At 47.5% G+C, this 23,280-nt stretch overlaps 1 protein-coding gene across 3 annotated transcripts in view; it reads right to left on the bottom strand.

Annotated features, from left to right (window-relative positions):
• Window positions 1–23,280, bottom strand: part of CDH20 (cadherin 20) — a 1,428,111-nt gene that overhangs the window by 41,289 nt on the left and 1,363,542 nt on the right. For all 3 annotated transcript variants that reach the window (XM_069613654.1, XM_069613653.1, XM_069613655.1), the window contains 3 exons: window positions 22,759–22,946; window positions 16,566–16,819; window positions 2,637–2,773 (listed from right to left, as the gene is read on the bottom strand). In XM_069613654.1, the coding sequence (XP_069469755.1) occupies window positions 2,637–2,773; window positions 16,566–16,819; window positions 22,759–22,946 (579 nt within the window). The remainder of the gene's footprint in view (window positions 1–2,636; window positions 2,774–16,565; window positions 16,820–22,758; window positions 22,947–23,280) is intronic.

The raw sequence follows: 23,280 nt of genomic DNA, 5'->3' as shown, positions 1-23,280 counted from the left end.
TGTATGGCATGGGTTCAATTCGGTGACATATTGTTGGTTTTAAGTAATTAGAATCTTTTTTCTGTATTTTGGGATATGGTGATGCAATGTTGTATTTCTATACTGCATTGTATTTGATGGTTACTTGCATTTACATGATGTTGTGCAATAAAAGGATTGGGCTTACGTATGTTATATATATATATATATATATATATATATATATTATGTGAGTGGCTGTATATTCTCTCACACACACATATAATATATACATCAAACACCATCAATGTTATGGTGGGTTTAAAAAAAGCATTAAAACATCCTTTGACCTGAAATGTTAGAGTAGAATAGGCCAACACAGCAAAGCCACACATGCTGCAGCATCACAAAATAGCCATCACTGGATGCCCACCTCGACTTCAAAGCCACCGTGCATGCACTGTGGGTATGCAAATTAGCCAAAAAGCATGCTTTTTGCTCCAGAAAACTGCCGTTGTCTTAAAAGGCAAAGGGTGTTTTATACAAATATGTATGGACCCAAGACAGACAGCTCTCAAAGCTGAGGACGTCCTCATGCAAGTTGCACACAGTGTGGTATAGCCTGACATCCTTGCAGTTGGAGCACTAGGGTTTGTTATCAAACCCCTTCCATTTTGCTGCGTTTAAAAATGCAAGAAAACCTTGAAACTGGGATCTGTTTGGAGATAAGTAGGAGAATGACTGGCCCCCCGTAGTTTGAAACTGGGATCTGTTTGGAGATAAGTAGGAGACTGACTGGTCCCCCGCAGTGGAGTAACCCCAGCCTCCATAAGTTGGTTGGGAGAATTGTGACGAATGAAAATTGTAACCGTGTTGCGCAGGAAAAGGACGATGAACTGAAGGCGGCCAGTGCAGTTGGTACAACCTATCAGAAATCGGACCCAATGTCTTTAACATGCCATGTTCTTAATTTGCTTTCTCTAAGGTGTCGTTCATAGCTTTCCCAAAAATAAAAGAATAATTAAGAGACTTATCGATAAGGGTGGCTTGTGTCTCTGGTCAAACGCATGTACCATTTAGCCATGTATGCCTTTTGGGAACCACTGCCTCCTGCGGTCTGAAATGCTGCTGTTTCTGCTGAACTGGGAAGGTTCTTAATAAGGGGATCAGTGGAACGATGTCCCCCCGGGCCTATCTCTAGCACCCTTTTCCACAGGCCAACCGGCATGTCTTTGAGGAGCGCACTCAGGCTATCCGAGTGTGCTCTATTGTAGTGGTATTTCAATGCCGTGGCATTCATCACCCATCTTATGGGCAAAACTAAATCATTTCTTGACTTCTTTTTAGGGAGTTGCTTCAAAAAAGAAAGGGGTGCAGTGCACCTCTTTCTTGCCGTGGTAAATACCAGTGAATCTGGTGTGGGGTGGCCCTAAATGTTTCCAGGAGCAGCCGCAGCAGCCGTATATATTTTTCAGTCCGATATTGAGTGCCGCTGTCAAGGCTGGCTTTAATAGCGATGAGGAGAGATGCTTCTGTGGAAATCAGCAGTGGGAGGTGATGGACAACTGATTTAGGCTGCTCCAAATTGTCCTCTATGAAGTCAATCTCCTCCTCTGTCTCCTCAGGTCTATACAGCCAACATAGCTTGAAGCCTCTTTGGGAGGCCTTTATACCCCTATTGATCCTCTGAGGGAAAAGTCCTTATTGGAGACGTTATATCTTCAGAAGGTCCATAGGTTAATGTGGTGGATCGTCAACATACTCTTCATCAAGAGGTGTTTTGCCTTACTTTCTTCTTCTTCTTCTTCTTCTTCTTCTTCTTCTTCTTCTTCTTCTTCTTCTTCTTCTTCTTCTTCTTCTTCTTCTTCTTCTTCTTCTTCTTCTTCTTCTTCTTCTTCTTCTTCTTCTTCTTCTTCCAGCTCATCTGGATGGATGACATCTTTGTGTTTAGCTTGGATAGGAGCTAAACAATGCTCTGCTTCCTACAGCTGGCAAGGTGCCCCCTTGAACACATGCTGTACGTGTTTCAACCTTTACTTAGAGGTAAAATGTTGCACAAGGCAGTCGGAGAAGCCCCTAGGGCATCCGGTATATATTGTGAAAACACACTACACATCACGACAGAAAAAGACAGCTCGAGCACATTAGATCACTGAGCCTGAGGCGTCTTTGTGCGTCAGCGAAATTGGGAGCTCGGTGATCTGAGCAGATTACACCACCGTGCGCCTAGGTTTGCCTAGCACTGCAACTTCCTCTCCTGCCCTGCAAGGTAAACGAGAGGAAGTTACAGTTGGGAGGGAGCTGTGTGCCTCCAGCAGCTGATTGACTGAAGTACCAGCCAGCCACAGCATTGCGCAAACTTTGAGCAATGCTGTGGCTGCCACTTCTTCCAGCCAGCAGCCTGCCTGACTTGATCATGGCGGCAGGCAGCAGTCTCATCTCCTGTCGTGGCTGCGGCCGTCGCAGGATAATGTCCCACCGTTGCTTTGTGGGACCGGGGCGGCCCCGGCTCAGCTCCACTTTATGGAGACTGCCAGGGCTCGGCCGCGGCTTGCCCCAGCCCACTTAAAGCACTGACAAGCCCCACACCACGGATTAACAAATAATGAAAAGGTATACACATATATATGCCAAATTGTCCATTTATCTGAGTGTGTGCATCTTTCTGTTCCACTTACTCATTTCCATGGCCAGGATGGTGATGTTGTGCCAGGAGGCTTCCTCGCGATCTAGGGGCCGTGCGGTCATCAGAGCTCCGGTTGTAATGTCAACATAGAAGAATCTTCCCGGGTCGCTGCTTCTATCAATGGAGTACCTGCAATAATCACAGGTCATACTGAATGTTAATGGCCGAGCCACAGACTGCGAGAGGAATGCATAACGCCGAATACGCATTGGTGGAGACCGTACCACACAAATGGAAAGAAGTCAAAAAGAGTTTAGCATATATGTGTTCTTTCTCATTGAAACAAGAGCTATAAATCATACAGAAAGGGACATCATTGGCTGAAAGATGCTGCTTTCAATTTGAACTCTGATTGGCGGAAGCAGCCCCCCACCCCTGCGGAATTCATCCATTCTAATCATGACGTTTGACCTGCTGTCGAACTTTGAGGTGAGATGAGTGCAAATCAAAATGAAGTAATGGAAGCTCAATGCAGAAAAGCCCGTTAAAATAGCGTTAGAACAGCCTGGTATGTTCTGTCATCGTAATCTTGGCTACCATGATAGTTGTTCTGTGGCACCTGGAATACAGGTGTGCTGATCATCTGCGCCTGGATACAGTTAAGTCTGTTTTGGAGCACGGTATAAATAATCAAAATCAAAATACCCTTCTGTGCCTGCCTCTGAGGTCAAGAGAGTCGGAACCAGGAGATGGAAATGCCCAACACTTGGAAACACTTTTGCGGCCTTAATACCGATTTCCTGGATCACGAGAAACCCATGAAAATGAGCAAAAAAATCAGAGCACCGATTTGCATCTGATGTGTGTGGCCGGTTTCCAGGCCAGCAGAGGAAAGCATTCCCGAAGCCGAGCAGAGCGCCACATGCAACGGAAAATGATTGATCTGATTAGCATTCCTCAAGCACTGATCTAGCAGTTGGAATGTTTAAGTAACAGTTCCCAGGCAGTGGTAAGCATTTCTCTTCCTCAAGCAGTTCAGTTAGTCTCCAAGCATGCAGTAAACGGCCTAGAACATGTCCACTGGCTGTTGATGTGGCTCATTTACATTAGTCAGGCCCTACACTTACCTATGGCTTAGTAAATAAGGCCGTTTATTAAAAATGATGTATTGGGTTGACATACTGGTAATGAGGGGAAATGAACGGAGAAAGGACAGTATACCTTAAAAGAAACGAAACTGGCGAGTGGTTCCTCAAAAAAGGGGGGAGCGTATGGGGGGCGGTTCTGGTTTGAAAATGTTTACCAAATGCCAATAAAAATATATTTGAAAAAAAATGATGTAATTATTTATATACAAGAAGGAACAATGCTCTTTTGATCACAAAAGAATGTACAATAGATAAGAAATCAGATTTGACAGGAAGCAGTGAGCTTCTTACAATGGGGCGTGCTCGAGAGACGGTCTGAGGAAGTTGTGGAGGGGAGTAACTGGAAGAGTCATGGGTTGACTTCATGCATTACATGCTTTTGGAAGCAGTTGGCCTGCTCAGTCAATGCTTAAGAAATGCCTTTCATTTTGACCCATTTCTAGAAGAACACTAGAGTAGCTGCTGCTGCTCAGGGCCCCTCATGTATTCCAGGGTTGCAAGCATTGGTGTCGGCGCGCTATGCTCTCTGTTCATTCTCTATGAGGACGGGTGCACTGCACCTGGGCTGGTGACATGCATCCTATCTTTTATACATCAATCGTTGGCCTCCAGCACAGGCAGCAAGGAAGCATGTGCAAGGGAACATGAAATAAAGAGGCAGACATGATCAAAAATGTACGCTTGTGAGCGTTTACCGGAGAAAGGAAGAGCGGCCGAGACTGCAGCGAGTAGAAGAGATAGCGGCATAGAAAAGTGAGCACCTTCGGATGAACAGTAGAAGTAAAAAGAACAAGGACAGACAGAAACACTGTGGGAATGAGAGAAAGGGGGGGCTGTGTGTGTAAGAGAGGGGGGTGAGAGAGATTTAGAGACAGAGAGAGAAGGGGGAGTGTCAGAGGGGGAGAGAGGAGAATGAGAGAGCGATACAGAGTGGAAGAATGCAAGAGAGAGTGAGAAAGAGACTACGAGAGGACGAGAAAGTAAGAGGGAGGCAGGGAAAGTGCGAGAGAGAGGGAGTGCGGAGGAGACTGAGGGATATAATTGCAAAAAGAGAGAAATGGAGAGAGATACAGAGAGACCAAAGAGAAGGAACAAGTTACTTACCTGTAACTGATGTTCTCCAGCATGGGTCTGGCATGGATTCACATGCTCATGAATATTCCCCGTCGTCAGGCCGGGAATCCTCGGTAAAGAAAAAATCAGTATCAGTTTCTTTTCTGCTCTGTCTTTCTTAGTAGTAACCAATCACTGGTCTCTGGGTCATACTGCCCCCAGCCAATGACTGCCCTCTCCCTAAGCCCCGCCTCTGGCAGCCATCTTCAGATTTGGTAGCACGCAAAGTGGCAGTATGACCAAGTGAAGAGCCGTAGAGGGGTAGGAGGGAGGGTTTGCATGTGAATCCATGCCAGACCCATGCTGGAGAACAACAGTTACAGGTAAGTAACTTGTTCCTTCTCCAGCATGGGGTCTGGCATGGATTCACATGCTCATGAATATAAGAATACATAGCAGTACACACATGAACAACCAACGGGAGGTGGAAAAAAGGCTCAACATTAAGCATTACATCAAAACTCAACATTAAGCAGTTCTTACCTCCTCACCAGGCTCACCTTAGGCAAACAGGCGAACAGGTTGCATAGCACTGCTTGGCCGACCCTGGACTCTTCCCTGGAATCCCGGTCGACGCAGTAGAATCTCGTGAAGGTGTGCGTCGACCTCCACGTAGCAGCCCTGCAGATGTCCAGCAGGGGCACACCAGACAAGAACGCAGTGGTAGCAGCGATAGCTCTGGTCGAATGGGCTCTCGGAAGGCCAGGCAATGGTCGGTTAGCCAACCGATGACAGTGCGTGATGCAGCCGGAGAGCCATCTGGAAATGGAAGCCTTCGAGAAAGCCTTCCCTTGGTTCACAGGTCCAAAGTTCACAAAAAGCTGTGATGTCTTCCGAAAACTCTTCGTGCGGTCCACGTAGAACTTTAGCGCTCTAGCCACATCCAGAGAGTGCAAAGTCCTCTCGGCCGGTGACAAAGGCGACGGGAAGAAAACAGGTAACACCAAGGGCTCGTTGAGGTGGAAGTCCGATGGCACCTTGGGCATAAAAGAGGGGTGCGTCCTCAGCACCACCCTCGTGTCGTGAAAAGTATGGAGGCTTGCAGGATAGGGCCTGGATCTCTCCCACTCGCCGTGCGTAGGTGATGGCCACAAGAAACACAGTCTTCCACGACAGGAATTTCAACGGTGCCGAATGCAGGGCCTCAAATGGCACCCCCATGAGCCTGGTCAGCACCACGTTGAGTTCCCACGATGGGGCAGGGGCCTTCACTGGCGGGAACGATCGGAACAGTCCCTTCATAAATTCCTTCACCAGGCGATGGGACCACAAGGACGACCGTCCTGTGGTTCTGGTGAATCGGGAGATCGCAGCCAGATGTATCTTGATGGAGGCGTGAGCCAGTCCAGCCTTGGCCAGTGACAGTAGGTACGGCAGCACTTGAGGGGCCGTAATCCGTAGAGGGTTAATCTTCTGTGCACGGCACCAGACAGAGAACCTCTTCCACTTATGTCCGTAGCACTTGAGAGTTGAGGACACCCTGGCTTTTGCAAGGACCTCTCCGCAGTCAGCCGGGATATCGTACCCTCCAAACTCTAGTGCTGCAGGAGCCAGGCCTGCAAGTTCAGCAACTCCGGGTCATGATGAAGTATGGCGCCTCCTTCTCTGGAGAGAAGATCTGCGTCCGTTGGCAGCTTGACTGGTGGGGACGCTGACAAGTGCAGAAGGTCTGGGAACCAGATCTGCCTCGGCCACGCCGGTGCGACTAGGATAATCCTGCACCGGGACCTCTTGAGCTGGTTGATGAGTCGGAGCAGCAACGACAACGGAGGGAACGCATATAGGAACAGGCCGTCCCAGGGGAACGAGAAAGCATCGCCCATGCTCCTCGGCTGGAGAAACCTGCTGGCGAACCTCTGGCACTTGGAGTTCATCGCCGTCGCGAACAGGTCGATCTGCGGTTTTCCCCATCGTCGGAAGAGTCTATCCACTTGATCCTGACGTAGTTCCCACTCGTGGCACGAGCGCAGCTCCCTGCTGAGTGAGTCGGCGATGGTGTTCTTTATCCCTGCCAGATGAAAGGGCACCAGAAACATCCCTTGGGCGACGGCCCAATGCCACAGATCCTGGGCTTCCTTGGAGAGGGCTGGGGATCTGGTTCCTCCCTGCTTCCGGATGTAGAACATCGTGGTGGTGTTGTCGGTGAAGATTCTCACCACCTTGCCCTTGAGGGACGGGAGAAAGGACCTGAGGGCCCAGAACACTGCACAGAGCTCCAGGATGTTGATGGCGAGCGTCTTCTCCTCCGGGAGCCAAAGGCCTCTTGCGTGAAGTTCTCCGGTGTGTGATCCCCACCCTTCCAGGGAGGCATCCGTTGTCACCGTTATCTGGTGGGACGGGGTCTGAAAGTCTGTGCCCACCGTCAGATGAGCACGGGTGCCCCACCACCGGATCGCTCGTCGGAAGGTCTCGTCGAGCGGGATCCTGTCCTCGAAGCTGCCCGTCGCTTGGATCCAGCGGGATTCGAGGAACTCTTGCAGAGGGCGCATCCGAAGCCTGCACAGGCGCACGAGAAATATGAAGGAGGACATCATCCCGAGGAGGGACTTGATGGACCTCACCTTGGCCACGTCTGTGGCCAGCAGACGCTGCACCTTGCCCAGGATGGCCTTCGTCCTTTCCTCCGACGGTGAGGACAGACGTGCCGCTGTGTCGAGCTTGGCTCCCAGAAACAGTGCGACTTGCGACGGGACCAGGTGGGATTTGGGAAAGTTGATGGAGAATCCCAGGTCCGTGAGCAGCTGGACGGTCTTTGCTGTGTGATCCACGGCGAGCTCCCTTGTCCTTGCTCGGATGAGCCAGTTGTCCAGGTAGGGGTAGACGTGGATCCCCTGCAGGCGCAGCCAAGCCGCCACCGGTGCGAGGCACTTGGTGAACACCCTGGGTGCCGACTTCAATCCGAACGGGAGGGCCTTGAACTGGCAGTGCCGTCCTTGGACCACAAACCTGAGGAACTTGCAGTGTCCTTTCAGAATGGGGATGTGGAAGTACGCATCCTCCAAATCCAACGACGACAGGAAATCGCCCTCCTCCAGCTGTCCCAGCACGTGCTGGATGGTGACCATCCAGAACTTCTGTGCCTTGATGCACTTGTTCAGTCGTCGCAGGTCCAGGATGGGGCGCCATCCTCCTGTCTTTTTTTCCACTAGGAAGTACCTTGAGTATACTCCGGAGCCCCGGAGCCTCTTTGGGACGAGCTCGATGGCACCTTTTTTGAGCAACACCCTTACCTCCAATAGCAGTTGAGGGACCTGATTGTCCTTCCTGACCACGGGTGGAATGCGGGGGCACTTTTTTAGAAATTCAAGGGTGTGCCCCTGGGCCAGGGCGTCCAGCACCCAACGGTCAGTGGAGATGGACTCCCACACGCTGACGAACTTCGCCAGCCGGCCTCCCACCGGGGTGCTTCGGTGGGGGACTGACACCGCTGTTGGTTTAATCTTGCTTGGAGGACGCCTTGCCGTCTTGGCCTCCCCGGCGACGACGGTGGGGCCCACCCGACTTGCCTTGACCTCTATAGGCTTCCTGTGACGAGGAGCGGGCCGCTTGGCGGTACGTAGAGGAGCCACCGCCAAATCCCTTGGAGGCACCCTGCTTAGCTCCGGTGCTCCGAAAGGATGGCCTTCGTTGCCGGAGAACGCCTAGGGCCCTAGCTGTCTCCGTGTCTGCCTTGATGGCTTGGAGGGACTCATCCACCGTTTTCCCAAACAGGTTGTTCCCGTCGAACAGCATGTCAAACACCTTGGCTTGTACATCCTGGCGGAAATCCGTCGCCTTGAGCCAACCTCGTCGTCTAAGGCAAATGCCGTTGCCTAGCTGGCGGAAACCAGTGTCGGCAATGTCCGTTGCCACCGTAATGGCGTGGTCTGACGCCACTTCGCCTTCTTGCAAGATCTTGTACCATAACTCCCTGTCGTAGCGGGCCACGATCGCAAGGGTGTTGGCCGCCTTAATCGTTGTTGCCGCCGACGAGATAACTTGTCGTCCCATTGCGTCAAGCTTCTTCCCTTCGCCGTCAGGCGGGGAAGTTGACGTTGAGGCCGATGCCCCCCCGCTTTCTTCTTGGCCGCCGCTGAGACGACTGAGTCAGGGGTCCGTTGTGCCCTAAGGCACAAAGAGGCCGCGTCGGGGAACCGCTACTTCTTCTCGTACCGATCCCTCTTGGCAGGCGTCATAGACAGGTTCTTGAGAAGGGTGAGACCCTCGTCCCAGATGTCATCCAGCAGAGGCACGGCGAGGACTGCCTTCCTCTTGGCCTTGCGCCGTTGGTAAAGAAACCTTCCTTCTTCTTCTCCTTGGGGCAGAGCTGAAACAGCTCGGATGCCATGGCGATCATTGCATGGAAAGATCCGATCTCGTCGGACGGGGAGGCCCGGGATGGCGATGGGAGCTCCGTCCCGTCGTCACCGTCGTCATCGTCAGTAACCGTCGTGGCTGTGTCTGTTCCTGTGTCATCCCCAGGGACGGGGGACATGGGTAAAGGCTGAGCAGGCCGCGAGGGCTGAGAAGGCGGGGCTGGATGGATCGTCTTCTCTTGTTCGGGGGGCTTCCTGCCGGGCCCGGCTCTGGTTCCTCCGTCGAGCCTGGTTTTGGGTCCTCCGTCGGTGGTAAGGGCAATCTCGTCCTTATCTCCGAACATAAGGATTGTATTGCCAGCAAAATGGCCACCGAGTTATCCTGCGGCTCCGGAAGCGACGGGCGCGACGGGTGACTAGGACCCTCGCCGGTGCCGCCGTCACTCTCGTCTTCACCCTCCTCGGGATCCCTCCTGTGGGGACGGGCCTCTTCGACACCCTCGTCGAGGCCCTCTAAGAGTTCTACCAGCTCCTCTTCGGATGCTGTGTCCATGTCCACAATGGCCGCCGCCCCCCCCTCTTTTTCCGCCGGGGTCTTCACGGGGGTCTTTTCGATGGGTCTGAAAGAGGCTTCCCTCCACGGAGGCAGGGAGACTCTGGGCCCCGAGGTCGCCTCCACTGGTGTAGCCTCCACAGGCTGCGCCAGGGCTGCCGCGACTCCCTTGATAGAGGCCATGGCCGGGTGAATCAAGGCTTTCACCGCCTTAGGCGTGCTTGAGGCCTTCACCTTGGGGGGAGGGTCACCTCCTCGCTCCCCCTCGGCCGAATCCTTCGAGATCGACCATGGCCTCTCCAGAAGCTTACCCGTGTTCTCGGATTTCCTCTTCCCCGAACCAGAGCGTTGGCTCATGGTTGATGGTGCCGGGGAAGGCGTGCCCTGCCTGGCAGCCGAAGAGCCCAACCGTTCGGTGCTCCCGGTGCCCGCGGACTCGCGGTGCTTTGCCTTCTGTTGGGCCCCCGTCGCCGGGGCGCCCTCACAGGACTTAGAAGACCGCTCGGACGTCTTCTTCTTCTTCTCACCTGACGGACTCCTTCCTTCCAGCCAGTTGGAGAGGTAAAGGTGTCGGTCCCTGATGGTCCGTTCCGACATGTTCCTGCAAAACGCACAGTCCTTCTCCACGTGCGTTTTGTCCTCATGAAGGCAGTAGAGACATTTCGAATGCTCGTCCTCCTTGAACACATTCTGTAGCTGGCATCCAGGGCAAACCATGAACAGCTTTCCGGGCGTCAAGCTTCCTTTCTCCTGGGCCATGTTCGGGTAGGCCGCAGAAACTTCTGGAATCCCCCAAGAAGCGTAACTCGACGAAATCTTCACCCTTGAGGGGCGTAGAAAAAAATCTGACACGGATACCCGTTAATCGGATGTAGAGACCGTGGAGCTTGAGGCTCTATTTGACCGAAAAATGAGAAATTCTCTTTGAAAAAGTGCGAAAACGCAGCAAAAGCTTGAGAGCTAAACCCGAGGACTCCCAACACTTGAGCGTGCGGTAAAAATCTGAAGATGGCTGCCAGAGGCGGGGCTTAGGGAGAGGGCAGTCATTGGCTGGGGGCAGTATGACCCAGAGACCAGTGATTGGTTACTGCTGAGAAAGACAGATCAGAAACAAAACTGATACTGATTTTTTCTTTACCGAGGATTCCCAGCCTGACGACGGGGAATATTCATGAGCATGTGAATCCATGCCAGACCCCATGCTGGAGAAAGAGAGAGTCTCAGCAAGAGGGACAGTAAAGAGTGAAAGAGACAGAGAGAGAGACACACACAGACACCCACAATTGAAAAATAAGACTAAAGAAAGAGGTTAAGAGGATGGTTGAAAGCATGCAGTGTCAAGCACTCCTGACAATGCTCTGCAGGCTACACTGCAGATAACATGCAGGCTCTCATAAAGCACTTTGTGTACAAGAGGGTTGGATGAGATTTACACACAAGGAGTACTAGTGTTACATTTGTATTACCGAGAAAAGTTGCATAATGAATCTGCATAATGAATCTGTAATATTGTCTATGAAACCTTCCACAGTATATATTATGCAAGTCTATGCAAACAGGGCGAGCATACTCGTACTTGGCACTTAAGGGGTTAAGTAACCTGGCTGCGAAGCACTGTGGGCACAGGTTTGCCGGTGAAATAATCTGTGTTAACGGCCTGCCTGTAAAAGAGCCCATGAAATGGGATGTGTGTTAAAAGTCCAGAGACAATTCATACGAAGCATTCCACCGCACGTGAAGCAAATGCCTGCTAGTGCCACATTCCATGCAAAGGTCTGCATGTGAAGTATTCTCGGTGTGGAGTGAAGTTTTATCGTTTAAATTTAAACGAAATAAAAAAACTGAATTTAGAAAGACTGATTGTAGACCGCTCAGAGCAGTCTATCTAAGTCAAACTGTCACAGCCCTGGACGCACACAAATGCACGCAGGGGCTGAAGCAGAGCCGGAAGAGGGAAGTCATCGACGGCTCAGGTAAGGGTGTGTTTGTGTGTGTTTGTATCCGTGTGTATGTCCGATTCTTTGTGTGTGTGTGGGAGGAAGGGGAATGCATATGGTGGGGAACGGAGGGGTTGATAAGCCAGTAAATGTGAGTGTGTCTGCGTGTTTGTGTGAGTGTGAATGTGGTGAGGAGGTTGAGGGGGAATTTTTTGGGTGGGGAAGGGAGGCCTCTGGTAGGGATTGGGGAGATGAAACCCCCTGAATTCTAAGATATCAAGACATGGTAAGAGAGGGTGGAGGTGGTATCTCCTTTAAGGGGAACTGGGGGTGTGAAACCCCTTCCCAGAATGTGATAATTCGACCCTTTGAAGACCACACAAAAATCAGCTGAAACAAATAGTTCTTTTTTTGTGTTTGGCCTTGCAGAATCATCACACAGAACAGTATAAACTGCACAGGATTGCATGCGAAGCATACCATGAAAAGGACAGCATGTGTTGCATTGCATGCACAAGCTATGAGTAAGCAATATCGGCCGAGGAGTGCATGGAAGCATTCCATGCAAAGGGCTGCATTTGAAGCATGCCATGCAAAGGTGCACTCATGAAGCATTTCACTCAAAGAGCTGCATGTGAAGGATTCCATGAAAAGGGTGAGTATTCTCTGCACGCGACTGTGTGTGAAGCATGCCATAAAAAGTACTGCATCTGCTGCATTCCATGCAAAGGCTAACAGAAAGAAATATCAGCAAAGCACTGTGTGTGACGTATTCCATGCAAAGGTGTACTCATGAAGCTTTTCACTCAAGACCTGCATGTGAAGTACGCAATGAAAAGGGCTACATATGAAGTATTCTCTGCATGGGACTGTGTGTGAAGCATGCCATAAAAAGGACTGCATCTGCTGCATTACATGCAAAGGCTACGAGAAAGAAATAGCAGCAAAGGACTGTGTGTGAAACAGCTGTGTGCATCTGCAGGAGATCCCACCCCACTACCTCCCGTGCATTGGAGACATGAGATCGTACCATGCCTAACACCAGCCATAGTACCAATACCGCAGAGAGTGTTTGAAAAAAGATACCCATTGAGACACCCTTACCGAATGTACCCTCAACGTGATGATAACCTACAGGAGGAAAATCCTGGAGGAGTTTGAAAGCAAGCCAACTAACAAATTATTGACATCATAAAGAAGTTTGCACAACATCTCGAGATACCAGCTGGAAAGGATGTATAGATCCTGAAAAAACTAATGACAAAGTAAAGAATCAAGTGAGCTTTTCAATGTAAGAAATGACTATTACACGGGCACAAAGTGCCACAGAAAGACAACCATTGAACAAATAGATAGACGCTGAAACACAAGGTAGATTAAGTCACCATAGAAGCTGGCTACGAGTAGTAAATAGAATGCAGGCGAAGCCACCATTGTACAGATCTGGGCATTGGTATCATGAATTTAGTAAGCCAGAGCACATGAAGCAGGAATGGAAAACTGTATTGCAGCAAGAATAGTAGGTTCGTGGAGCTGCATGGCAAGGCTGCCTGGCCTGTAGTCAAGACTAAAACAAGCAAAGTCAACTATCTCTTCTGGAAAAGAACAAGAATGCTGGGGATGAACCGTTTCACGTTAAAATGCAAGAAAGAACACAAAGGAGGCCAAACTTTAATTTATCTAAAGCATTTAAAAGCTGCAAAATGGACCAAATTGTGGTGTCATGTCACGTGAGTAAAGGATGAAAATAGACGGTGAACTTGGAGTTCCAGAACACTCCCGTGCATTCTTAAAGACAAGAATACTCTGCAAGGCCAAGTACAAAGACAATTTCATGGCAGAAGGCATGGGTGATGAGAGATGCTAAGCAAATTGGGTGGTAGACCCTAGGGTCCATGCCCTATCCCCTTGCACCTGGGTCTGGGCTTACGTGCTGCTAAATGAACCTAATGTCCCCGACATGGCACAAGCACCTGGGGACCAATTTGATTGTTGACGGCGCGTGGTATAAATACTTTTAACATTAACATTTAACAAGCATGCCACCAAATTGTATTAGTCCATATAATGAAGGACCTTATAGTTTGAAGACCAATTAGAAACTGTGTATCCAATGTTTCTGAAACTACATGTTTTTTAGAGGTAGCCATGAATTGTCCACCTGATAACAGACAACCAATAACAATCCTAGCTCATATAGAAAAGTGTACTTAGATGTCTCCCTTAACCAATCCCGACTCTTAATAGGTTTTTTACTATTGCCATGTAGTATGATGTCACTCTGAGATGCATTATTGCTATAAGAGGCATGTTTTTTGTGTAGATCTTTGAGAGACTGAGCATACGTCCGTTTATGATCGCTGTAACCTCCCTGTTTTAGATCATTGTTAATAAAACAGTACTTTGCCATCTTCCTGAGTTGGTTCAGTTGTTTGGATTCAGGATTACTCTGGTGTGAACCCATCCATTCCATTTTCACGTTCCTAAAGGGCCTTAAGCTCACTTTCACTCAAGGACCTGCTTGTGAAGCATTCCATGAAAAGGGCTACATGTGAAGTATTCTCTGCATGGGACTGTGTGTGAAGCATGCCATAAAAAGGACTGCACCTGCTGCATTACATGCAACGGCTACCAGAAACCAATATCAGCAAAAGACTGTGTGTGAAGCATTCCATGCACAGAGCTGCATGTGAAGAATGCCATGCAAAGGAGGACCCATTAAGCCTTACACTCAAAGACCTGCATATGGAACATTCCTTGAAAAGGGCCGCATCAGAAGCATACACAGGCCATGGGTCAGCCCTCTGGCCTCCGAACAGTGAAGGCCTGCGCACACCTCAGGTGCTGCAGCGGTGCTCGTTATGCCCCGGTCTTCCCTAAATGTCTTTCCACTTTCTCAATTCTTCTTTCCCAGTTTCTCTTTACTCTTTCTCATTTCCCGCCCTCTTGGAGGCGGCGGCTGCGATATTACTGTTCCTTTCTTGCAGATCATATGTGTTTGTAAACAGGGGCGCCGAGCAAGTGGGTGCCCCGGGGCCCCGGTATCCCCCAGGAAAAGCGATCTGTGCTAAAAGTCCCTATACATTCAAAGGGACTTCCTATAATCCTTTCCATCAGCAACCCTGGGAAAATCAAAAGTCAGCTCTTCTGTTTGTAATGATATAATGGCGGCCTGATACACCAGATTGCAATCATTGGTTTTACATCTCATTCTTTTTAATGATGTATAACTCTTAGACAGGACCTTCCACGACAGTGCACTTTTTAACTGCAGAGAGAGGAACTTCAGTCAAAACCACCCGTATTCACCCTATTTTGTCTAATATTTAAACACTCAGAAATACGCTAAATCTAATTGAATTCTTACTAAAAACATACAGATTTTTGTGGAAAAAACAAATCAGTTATTCACAAAGCAAATCAAATTAATACTTAAAAAAGTAAACCAATTTTGAACAAAGGAACACTGTTTCTTAAGAAAATAACTATTAGTTACAAATGAAGGATTAACTGATAAAAAAAAGGAATATGCTATTTTACTATCTAAATTTGCTGGAAAATTCTCTCCAATTGGCTGCCCGACGAATCGGCCGGTTTTTGAATTGTGAGCCCGATTAACGCAAAGTGATAGCAGGACATTGTGAGCAAGAGTGGTATGACAAAGCTACACTAAGCAACACCAATGCTGCTGTTTGACTTGTGCTGTGGTCTTGCTTGTGCTGGACAGATCGAGCCTGATCATTGTGATTGACCATCACAGTGGGCCTGCAGAGATAAGTGAGGCGGCAAGAGGGGATAGTGGCTGGCACTGACGTGGCAGCCCCTAGATAAGGAGGGATTGTTATTGACATGTCAGCTAGTTTGAGAGGGTTTAACTGCTCCCCTTATACAAGAAATGACATGTAAAGGTATGAACGGATGCACTACATTGATGACACCCCCCCCTTATATATGTGTGAGGTTATGTTCTCGGTCTCTCAGTGTGCTTTGTTGTTCTATACAGTTACTCCCTTGTAGAGTCATGTTTGCATCATTAGTCCTCTATTATGGATGCTTTCATCATTTCTTCTCGAAACTGTCAATAAAACACTCTAAAGAATCTTTTGCCCATCTCTACTAGTGATTATTTGTCGTGCACAACGTATGATAATGGTAGGAACTTTACTGGGATGTCCATTGGTCATTTCTTCTTGAGAGAAGTGTCTGAATTCTTCAATGTGATACTGACACAACGGGGCGCTCCGGTTGATGCTGCTCTCAGCAAAGATTACTGCTGACATTGTTTGCCAAGACCTGGACTATACTGGCAATACACCAGCGGATCGGGAAGATTCATTCCATCCTAGAAACCTGTGCACCCTTCATGAAACAAAATGAAAAGGGGACTGAACTGCAAGTAAAACAGAAATGTCCCAACCAGTCATCTCCCATTAAACCTATTTCCCCACCCACTGTATAGCTGAAAGCCAATGCCTTGACTTCCCCAATTATGATTGAAAAATTGGCAACTCCTTTACTGACCTGCTCTGTAGCTTCTTATTTCCTCCCAAACTTTTTCTGAGTCACCACTTATTTTTCATTAAATTACCTGCTCCCATCTTTTTTCTTCCTTGCCTCCCTTCGTGCTGTTTCTTTTTTTTCTTCAAGTTATTCAAATCCCCTACTCAAGTTTTCCTCTTCCATACTCTATCCCTGCCTTGTATTTTCTCACTCCTCGTTTATCTTCACGTCTTTCACTATGGTTCGATTCTCTCACACCACGGTTTCCTTTTATCCTTTCTTAATCATCACCTCAAGTGGATATGTTCCGCACAACTTCACTGGATTTGGCATCTTTTGAAGCGGGGTGTATTGCTCCTTTAAGTTGCTCGTGGGCAATTCTTAATAAGAAAATGTGAGTGGATATCCCACGAATGAGCAATATCTTTGAAATACCTGATAGAGTTGTTGGTTGCGTCGGGGTCCCTGGCCGATACTATCTGTATGGTGGTGCCAATCTCCACATCTTCAGATACTTCCACAAAGTAAAGGCTGACTTCAAACTCTGGCGGCTCATCCACATCCTCCACGCTGATGTGCACGGTGGTCTGGTCTCGAAAGGGACCGAGGTTAAGGAAGCGCCCCTCCAAGTGCGCGTTGGCTCCTTCAATTTTCAAAGTGTAGGTTTTCTTTCTCTCGTAACTCAACGGCTAAAAAGAAACATAGATAATGAATGAAATCTGGACAGGCGCGCTTTCTCCAGCTGATATATTTTGCTGTAAGTAAATAGTGGTTTTATTTCATACAGATGTAAGTACGTTAATATATAGCACCACCAGTACCTTGGAGATAGCATCTGCCTTTATTCTCAAACATAGTAAAGAAAAGCATATTACATGATGAGAGTTAAAAAAAACACCTTTCATGAGATTAGGAGCAATACATTGAAATGAAACCTCAAAATTAGAAAACATGCTCCTCTATTGTTCCCACGATTAAGAAATGTGCATAGAACAGGACTTGAAGCCAATGGAATGGACATGATTTATTATGTCAGGTTTTATCTAACTTTCTGCTGAATTTTGCCAAATCCTACACGTTTCAGATGCACAACAGAATGCGGAAAAAAAGAGGGCTTTCTGCATATTTCAAGATATCCTTTTTAGGTAAGAGTAGTTCTTAAGAATGCAACGTGTACCTTTTAGTGGAAACAGAGGCAGAGAGAGAAACCAGTCCATGAAAGTGTGAACTAATATTTTGTGTTTTCTGTTTTTGATAATGATCAATTTTCTGCATTCAGATGTATCTTTTTTTCTATAAAAGAGCTGATTAATTTCTCAGATATGTCTTCCTCGCTCGTATCCGATCATGTTTTGCGCAGTCAATATTAAGGAGCTATACGTTCCTGGGTGTTACAAATTATTGTTGTGCATCTTCTCTAAACTTTGCAGAGCACCGACACTTGGAATAGGATTCTGAAGCCTGAGGGCCTTTAATCACATGTGTAGAACAGTGCATACCCTAGAGTTTTTAATATGTTCAAGAGGCACCCAGGCACAATCTCCCCCAGGACCTGAGACTTTTTTCCTCAGGTAAGAAAGTGTGGATGAGAACAGCATATCACTTCCTTTTAGGTGGCCAATCGGGAAATCACTAGGAAAATTGCCTAGCAACTGTCCTGGTTAAAGGAAAGACAAAAAGGGGTACAAATAACTTTTACAAATTAGAAAATACTTTTTTTTAAATCAAAGGAATAAACAATTTTGACATTTATAAAAAATATTTTAATGTTGAAGAAGCGGGAATTGTATAAAGAACTTTTTGAACTTTAGTTCGAACTTGCTGGTAAAGAGTGCTAAATTACTGTGACAAGAGTGTGGGAGGCCTTCTACAGAGAATGAAGATGGGTCAAATATCTTCGACTCAGGAGGATCCACAACCACGTTTTAGGTCATTGACCCTTCATAGAGGGGAACCATCCATTTGCACATCAGTCTGGTCCGTCCCACAAAGGCAGTACGGCACCAAAATGCTAGGCAGTTCTAAGACACAGTCTAGATTACCCTGAGTTATTTAGGGTGCAACCTCAAGTTTTACAAATTCAACAAGAGTGTGGGAGACCCTCTACTGAGGACGAACATGGCTCAGATAACATGTTATATAACGTTTCTTACACCCAGCAGGGTCTACAACCAGGTTTTAGCTCACTGCACCCTTCTCATACAAGAAATATCCAGAATATAACATTACAGCACTAATCATTTCGGACAAAAGGTCCTTTGCATGCAATAACAAATATATAGTGTTGTGAAATGTTCTTCTCCTGAAAGCAATTAATTGTTTATCATGTATGGTCATAGTATGGTCTGCCGAACCCACACACAAAATAGTGCACTTTGAGGATATGAGGATATGACAACGGCAGCTATGGCCATACATATCATATAACAAAAAATCCTCTGCGATCATAAACGATGTTCGTATTCACAAAAAAGGAAACATTTCATTTTACATTGCTCATCACTGAGTCACGGAAGTACCATGGCCAAATGTCTCTGGTGACAATATCAACATCTCCCGCCAGTGTCAAGGCCTCAATGACCCTCCTAGAGGAGGAGATCTCAATGCCTTCAAGTCTACGGCGTAGCCAATCCTGTGGTCATGGAATCTAGGGATCTGCATAACTTAGAGGGCAGTCCGCAGTTCTATTTGGCAATAAGGGAGAGATATTATTACAGACCAGCAATCAAGCTAAAGCCCACAAAGCTAGTTGGGTTTGATATTTAGTGTGATTCTGGGGCGGAAATTGGAAGGCAAGTGGATGGAGATGCATGAAGGGGTTATTGGGTTCAGTATCTCCCTGTTTTTGATTCTTTGTTCGCCGTGCCCCCATTGTTAGCACCATTTTCCAGCCACCGGCGATCGCCCCTTTATGTGGGGCTGTCTTCTGAGGTGGAGGCCCAGAAGGCAAAGCAGCCTTTGGGTGGGGGCTATTGTGCTCTTCCCGTTGGCACCTTCCAAACTGTGCAACTTTAACCGGGGGGCCGGCGGGCCATCCGACCTTGCCCCGTTGCAAGGAACCCATTGGATAGCAGGGTTACAGCGTTTTGCCCTAGATGGACCACAGTAAGAGTCCATTAACAGTGTTGCTGGGTTGGGCTATCGAATGCAGGGTATCCCGTACATTCCCCGACAGTAACGACTTGGTGGTAATTTACTACAAAGTAATTACTTCAAAATGACTTTGACAAATATGGGTATTTAAGGGTTAAGGGGTAAAAAGGGGTGGGGAGGGTTTTGGAGGGGGGTATTAATGAAGGGGAAGGGGAGCATGGGCCACTCCAAAATAAAACATAAAACATTTTAAGTAACATTTGGAAGTAATTACTACGTAGTAAATTGCAAGAAGTAATTACTGTCGATGAAATGACATGGAACCGAAATCAGTGGAGGCCACTGGTTCTCTGAATGTATTGGACCTTGGTCGCGCCGTGCAGTGAACAGGCACCTGTCATCTTTTGCTGGTGGCGTCGTTGTAATTGAGAAGTCTGAGGAGGCAATACGTGGCTGTTTTAAATAAATAGCCTGTCACAGGGTTTGGCCCAGCAAGGGGCCGAGGATGGTTTGGAGACGTTATTTTAATAAAATAAGATGAAGTTCTTCATCTTATTTTATTAAAATACTGTATCTTGATTGTTGTGTCTTACCTTAATGGTGTCTAGTGCAATTCCATCCCCTTCATCACATAATTGTTAATATAATATCAACCTGTTTGGCCTGGTTGACCGGGATTGGACTGCTGCTTACACCGTTCCATGGATTTATTTGCCCTTAAATCCAAACAGTGATAAATAGCGCACAGCTATCTTGTTGCGAGTCCACAATCCTTGTACTCTGGTTTGGAGACTTGGCTAGAGGAGGCTCCCATTTATTTCTGGGTGGCAGGGCAATAGGAATTCTGGTCAGTCTGTCTGTTAATAGTGAAGAGAACCCAGAGTCTGGCAAAGGAGCTGTTTTAAAGGGATCTATGAACGTTTCCCGGATTACACTTTTGCCGATGATTCTTTTATCGGTTTAACCACTTTTTTACTGTAAAATTCAGGGGGAATGCCCCCTATCTCCCCTCCCCATGCGCCTCTTCTACATACCTTACACTAACTTACCATCTGCATGATTGCGGGGGAAAGAGGCAGTGACAAAAAAAGTATCAAAGTAATGTGGTGAAAGGGAGGAATACCGTTTGAGGTACAGGGTTATGGGCACCACATCTGGTACACTTGGGGCATCTGAAGGTTGAGCAGGAGGAGGGGTTGCTAAGGGTTGTATGATGGAACACTGATGGGTTGGGCTCCAGGTGGGGGACGGGGATGGTCATTTTTGTGTAGGGAGACACACATATGTTGAATTCAGGGGGTCTGTGCTGCGACTGGTTTTCATAAGCAGGGGTTTCTCCAGCTATCAAAGGAAGAAGAGGGGGGCTGTAGCTCATGCAATGGGCGGCAGTGAATGATAAGGGCAAGGCTGGTTGGGGTTCACGCTGCTCTAGAATGCGTAACGATCCTCCACATATTCGTACATGGGGTGGGTGCTGACGCGGCTTAACCTCTATAGTACCAGCCTGGAGCGGAATAGAAGGTCAGCCATGTTTTGGGCACTTTCAAAACACTATGAAGAAACCTCATGTTGCCCGGTGCAAAGGAGTCAGTTGCATGTTAATGAGCACCAGGATACCCATGCTGGGAATGCTGTACCCCTGAATGGTTTGTGGGGGGCTGCGGGGGTCAGCTGACCGCCATTCTGCCTAATGCAGGCCCCGTGCCCTTTCCTGAAATGTAATGTTTCGACGTTGCGTTTGCTACGCATTTTTCCTCACTCCTGGAAGCTTAATGGTTTAACGGTCCACCTATCACAGTTGCTGTCAGTGTCACATGTACATCCCGTGGTTCCCGGATGACGTTTTTCCTTCCTCGCTGACAGATGTTATGAGTAAGGCTTGGAAAGTAGTTAAGGGCAGCCTCACAAACAGAGATGCACAATTGCTATGCAAATTGCGTGAACCACATTCATATTCTAGAGGAAGATTGACAACTTTCTCCTTTCATATTTTTTTATATTATGTGATGTGGCATTTAGAAAGCGCTCTACTACCACCCAGGTGCCCTTTTGATACTGATTAGTGTCTTGGTGATTGCTTGAGCACTGGACTGTGGTAAGGATGTCATGGTATAGATCTATAAGGTAGTCAATGTGAAAGGCCCTGGCTAGGGTTAGTCGGGTACCTATATGCCTTCCCTATCTTCTGCCTCTATGAGTTTTTTGAGGTGATGTAGTATTATTATTATTATGGTATTTATTGAGCACAGACCTGGCTTTGAGAAGCAACAGAGCGCTTCACAGAGGTATACATGAAGCTGCGTGATTCATGTTCAGTAGTTAGGAAGGGGAATTGGACACCCCCAATTTATGTAGGCTGCATTATGAGAGTTCCTTAAATCTATAAAATGCTGCACGTTCACATGTGATGGCGGTTACAGGAGAAAGGTATATGCCAATTTCAAAATGCCGTTCCCAAAAATCCTCCGCTCAGGTCTGAGGAGCGCGATACGCGCACCGCGCGCCGTTTCCCAGATGGCATTTTTAAGACAGACTCTTCCAGCGTAATTAGCATTTATGGATCTTCAGGCGGCAATTAAAAAAAGGCATGCTTTTATTGGTTTATAAATTATCCAAATCTTACTTTATGGAGCAGTGAGGTGAAAAGTGTGTACAGTGCAAAAGCAAATATTGATTGCGCCGTTTTAGGTTCTAGTGCCATTAAGCGGCAAACGCCGTTTAAATACATAATTGGCACAGTGAGATATTTTGCTGAGGGTAATAAAGTATTAATTTATTTCAATATTCATACAGCATCCCCCCTAATCCCCCAAAGCCTTCCTTTTGGAGCTTTGAACGTAGACGAAATACTCTGCATTAATTCCGGCGTGCTACAAGCAATGTATTTTATAGAACATCAAACAAAGCACATCTCTACCATGGAAACCTTGATGAATTCTCCTGTCGACCTCTGGCCATTCCGGGAAATGGAAATTATTGACTGTGGGATCCCACCAGCGATGTGGGTGTGGGGGTAAGAGGTGAGGGGTACTCGGGATATTTTTCCAAGGCCCCCGTCCAATAAATTAAGATTCTCATTTTAGGATTGCACATGATTTATTATTAACACCTGAAAACCAAACTGAGAGGAGGAGTGTTTCCAAAGATGTTGCAAGCCAAGGATAAAAGGTGCACACCTTTTAAACATATGAAGCTGTACTTAAATATTTTCTTAAATCATATTGATAAAAAACACATTCCCAGGTTTCTGGGCAAGATGTTCAAGTGGTCAAGTGGGTAAGTCTCTCGACCTTGGTCTTGACAATGTGGGTCCGATTCCTGGCTTTGGCAACAACAGCAGATCAAAATCACTAAAATCCTTGAAGGATGCAAATGGAATTCCCTGATCCGTGAGATGTTTTTTGCCGGATCTGGGAACATTCAGCCCACTGACCAGCTCTGCCTCTAGCAACAGGAAGTTACAAAGGGCAAAGGAATGTCTAATGTTAATGCAATTTATTAGTGGACATGTCTTGTGGGGTTGGGGGGTGCCTACCTTTCCAACGGTGATGACGGCAGCCTGGGAGAGGGGATCTGTGCTGATATCAAAGAAGTCCAGTCCATCGCCATCCACAATGCTGTATTTCATTTCCGCATTTATGCCTTCATCGAGGTCTTTGGCGAGGACTCGTCCCACGGTGGAAGTGAGCGGGGCGGATTCCAACACGCTCATCTGGTAGTGCTCTGCCAGGGGGGAGGGGAAAAAGAAAGCAGTGAGACATCAGCCTGCAACATGAACTCAATCTAAAATTTGTGGTGGAACTCAAGAGACTCGCTGTGTACTTCCCGCTCTCCTCAGCAGAAGAGTGAGGGATTATAGGGCCTCATTACGAGTATGGCCGTAACAGAATTACCGCCACTTTTCCCACTCCGCCATACCACAAGTTTGGCCCTAGAGTGGCGGAATTACCTCCAGCATCATACCGCAGGTAAATCCTCCCACTTTCCGCCGAACAATTGACAAAATTAGTGGAATTACCGTGGCAGTGATTTAGCTGAAATCCACAATGGAGTACAA

The sequence above is a fragment of the Ambystoma mexicanum genome, chromosome 5p (genome assembly GCF_040938575.1).
Source record: "Ambystoma mexicanum isolate Mex_15411 chromosome 5p, UKY_AmexF1_1, whole genome shotgun sequence".
Lineage (NCBI taxonomy): Eukaryota > Metazoa > Chordata > Amphibia > Caudata > Ambystomatidae > Ambystoma > Ambystoma mexicanum.
The sequence above is the reverse complement of the archived record's forward strand: the minus strand, read 5'-3'. Positions and strand labels throughout refer to the sequence as shown.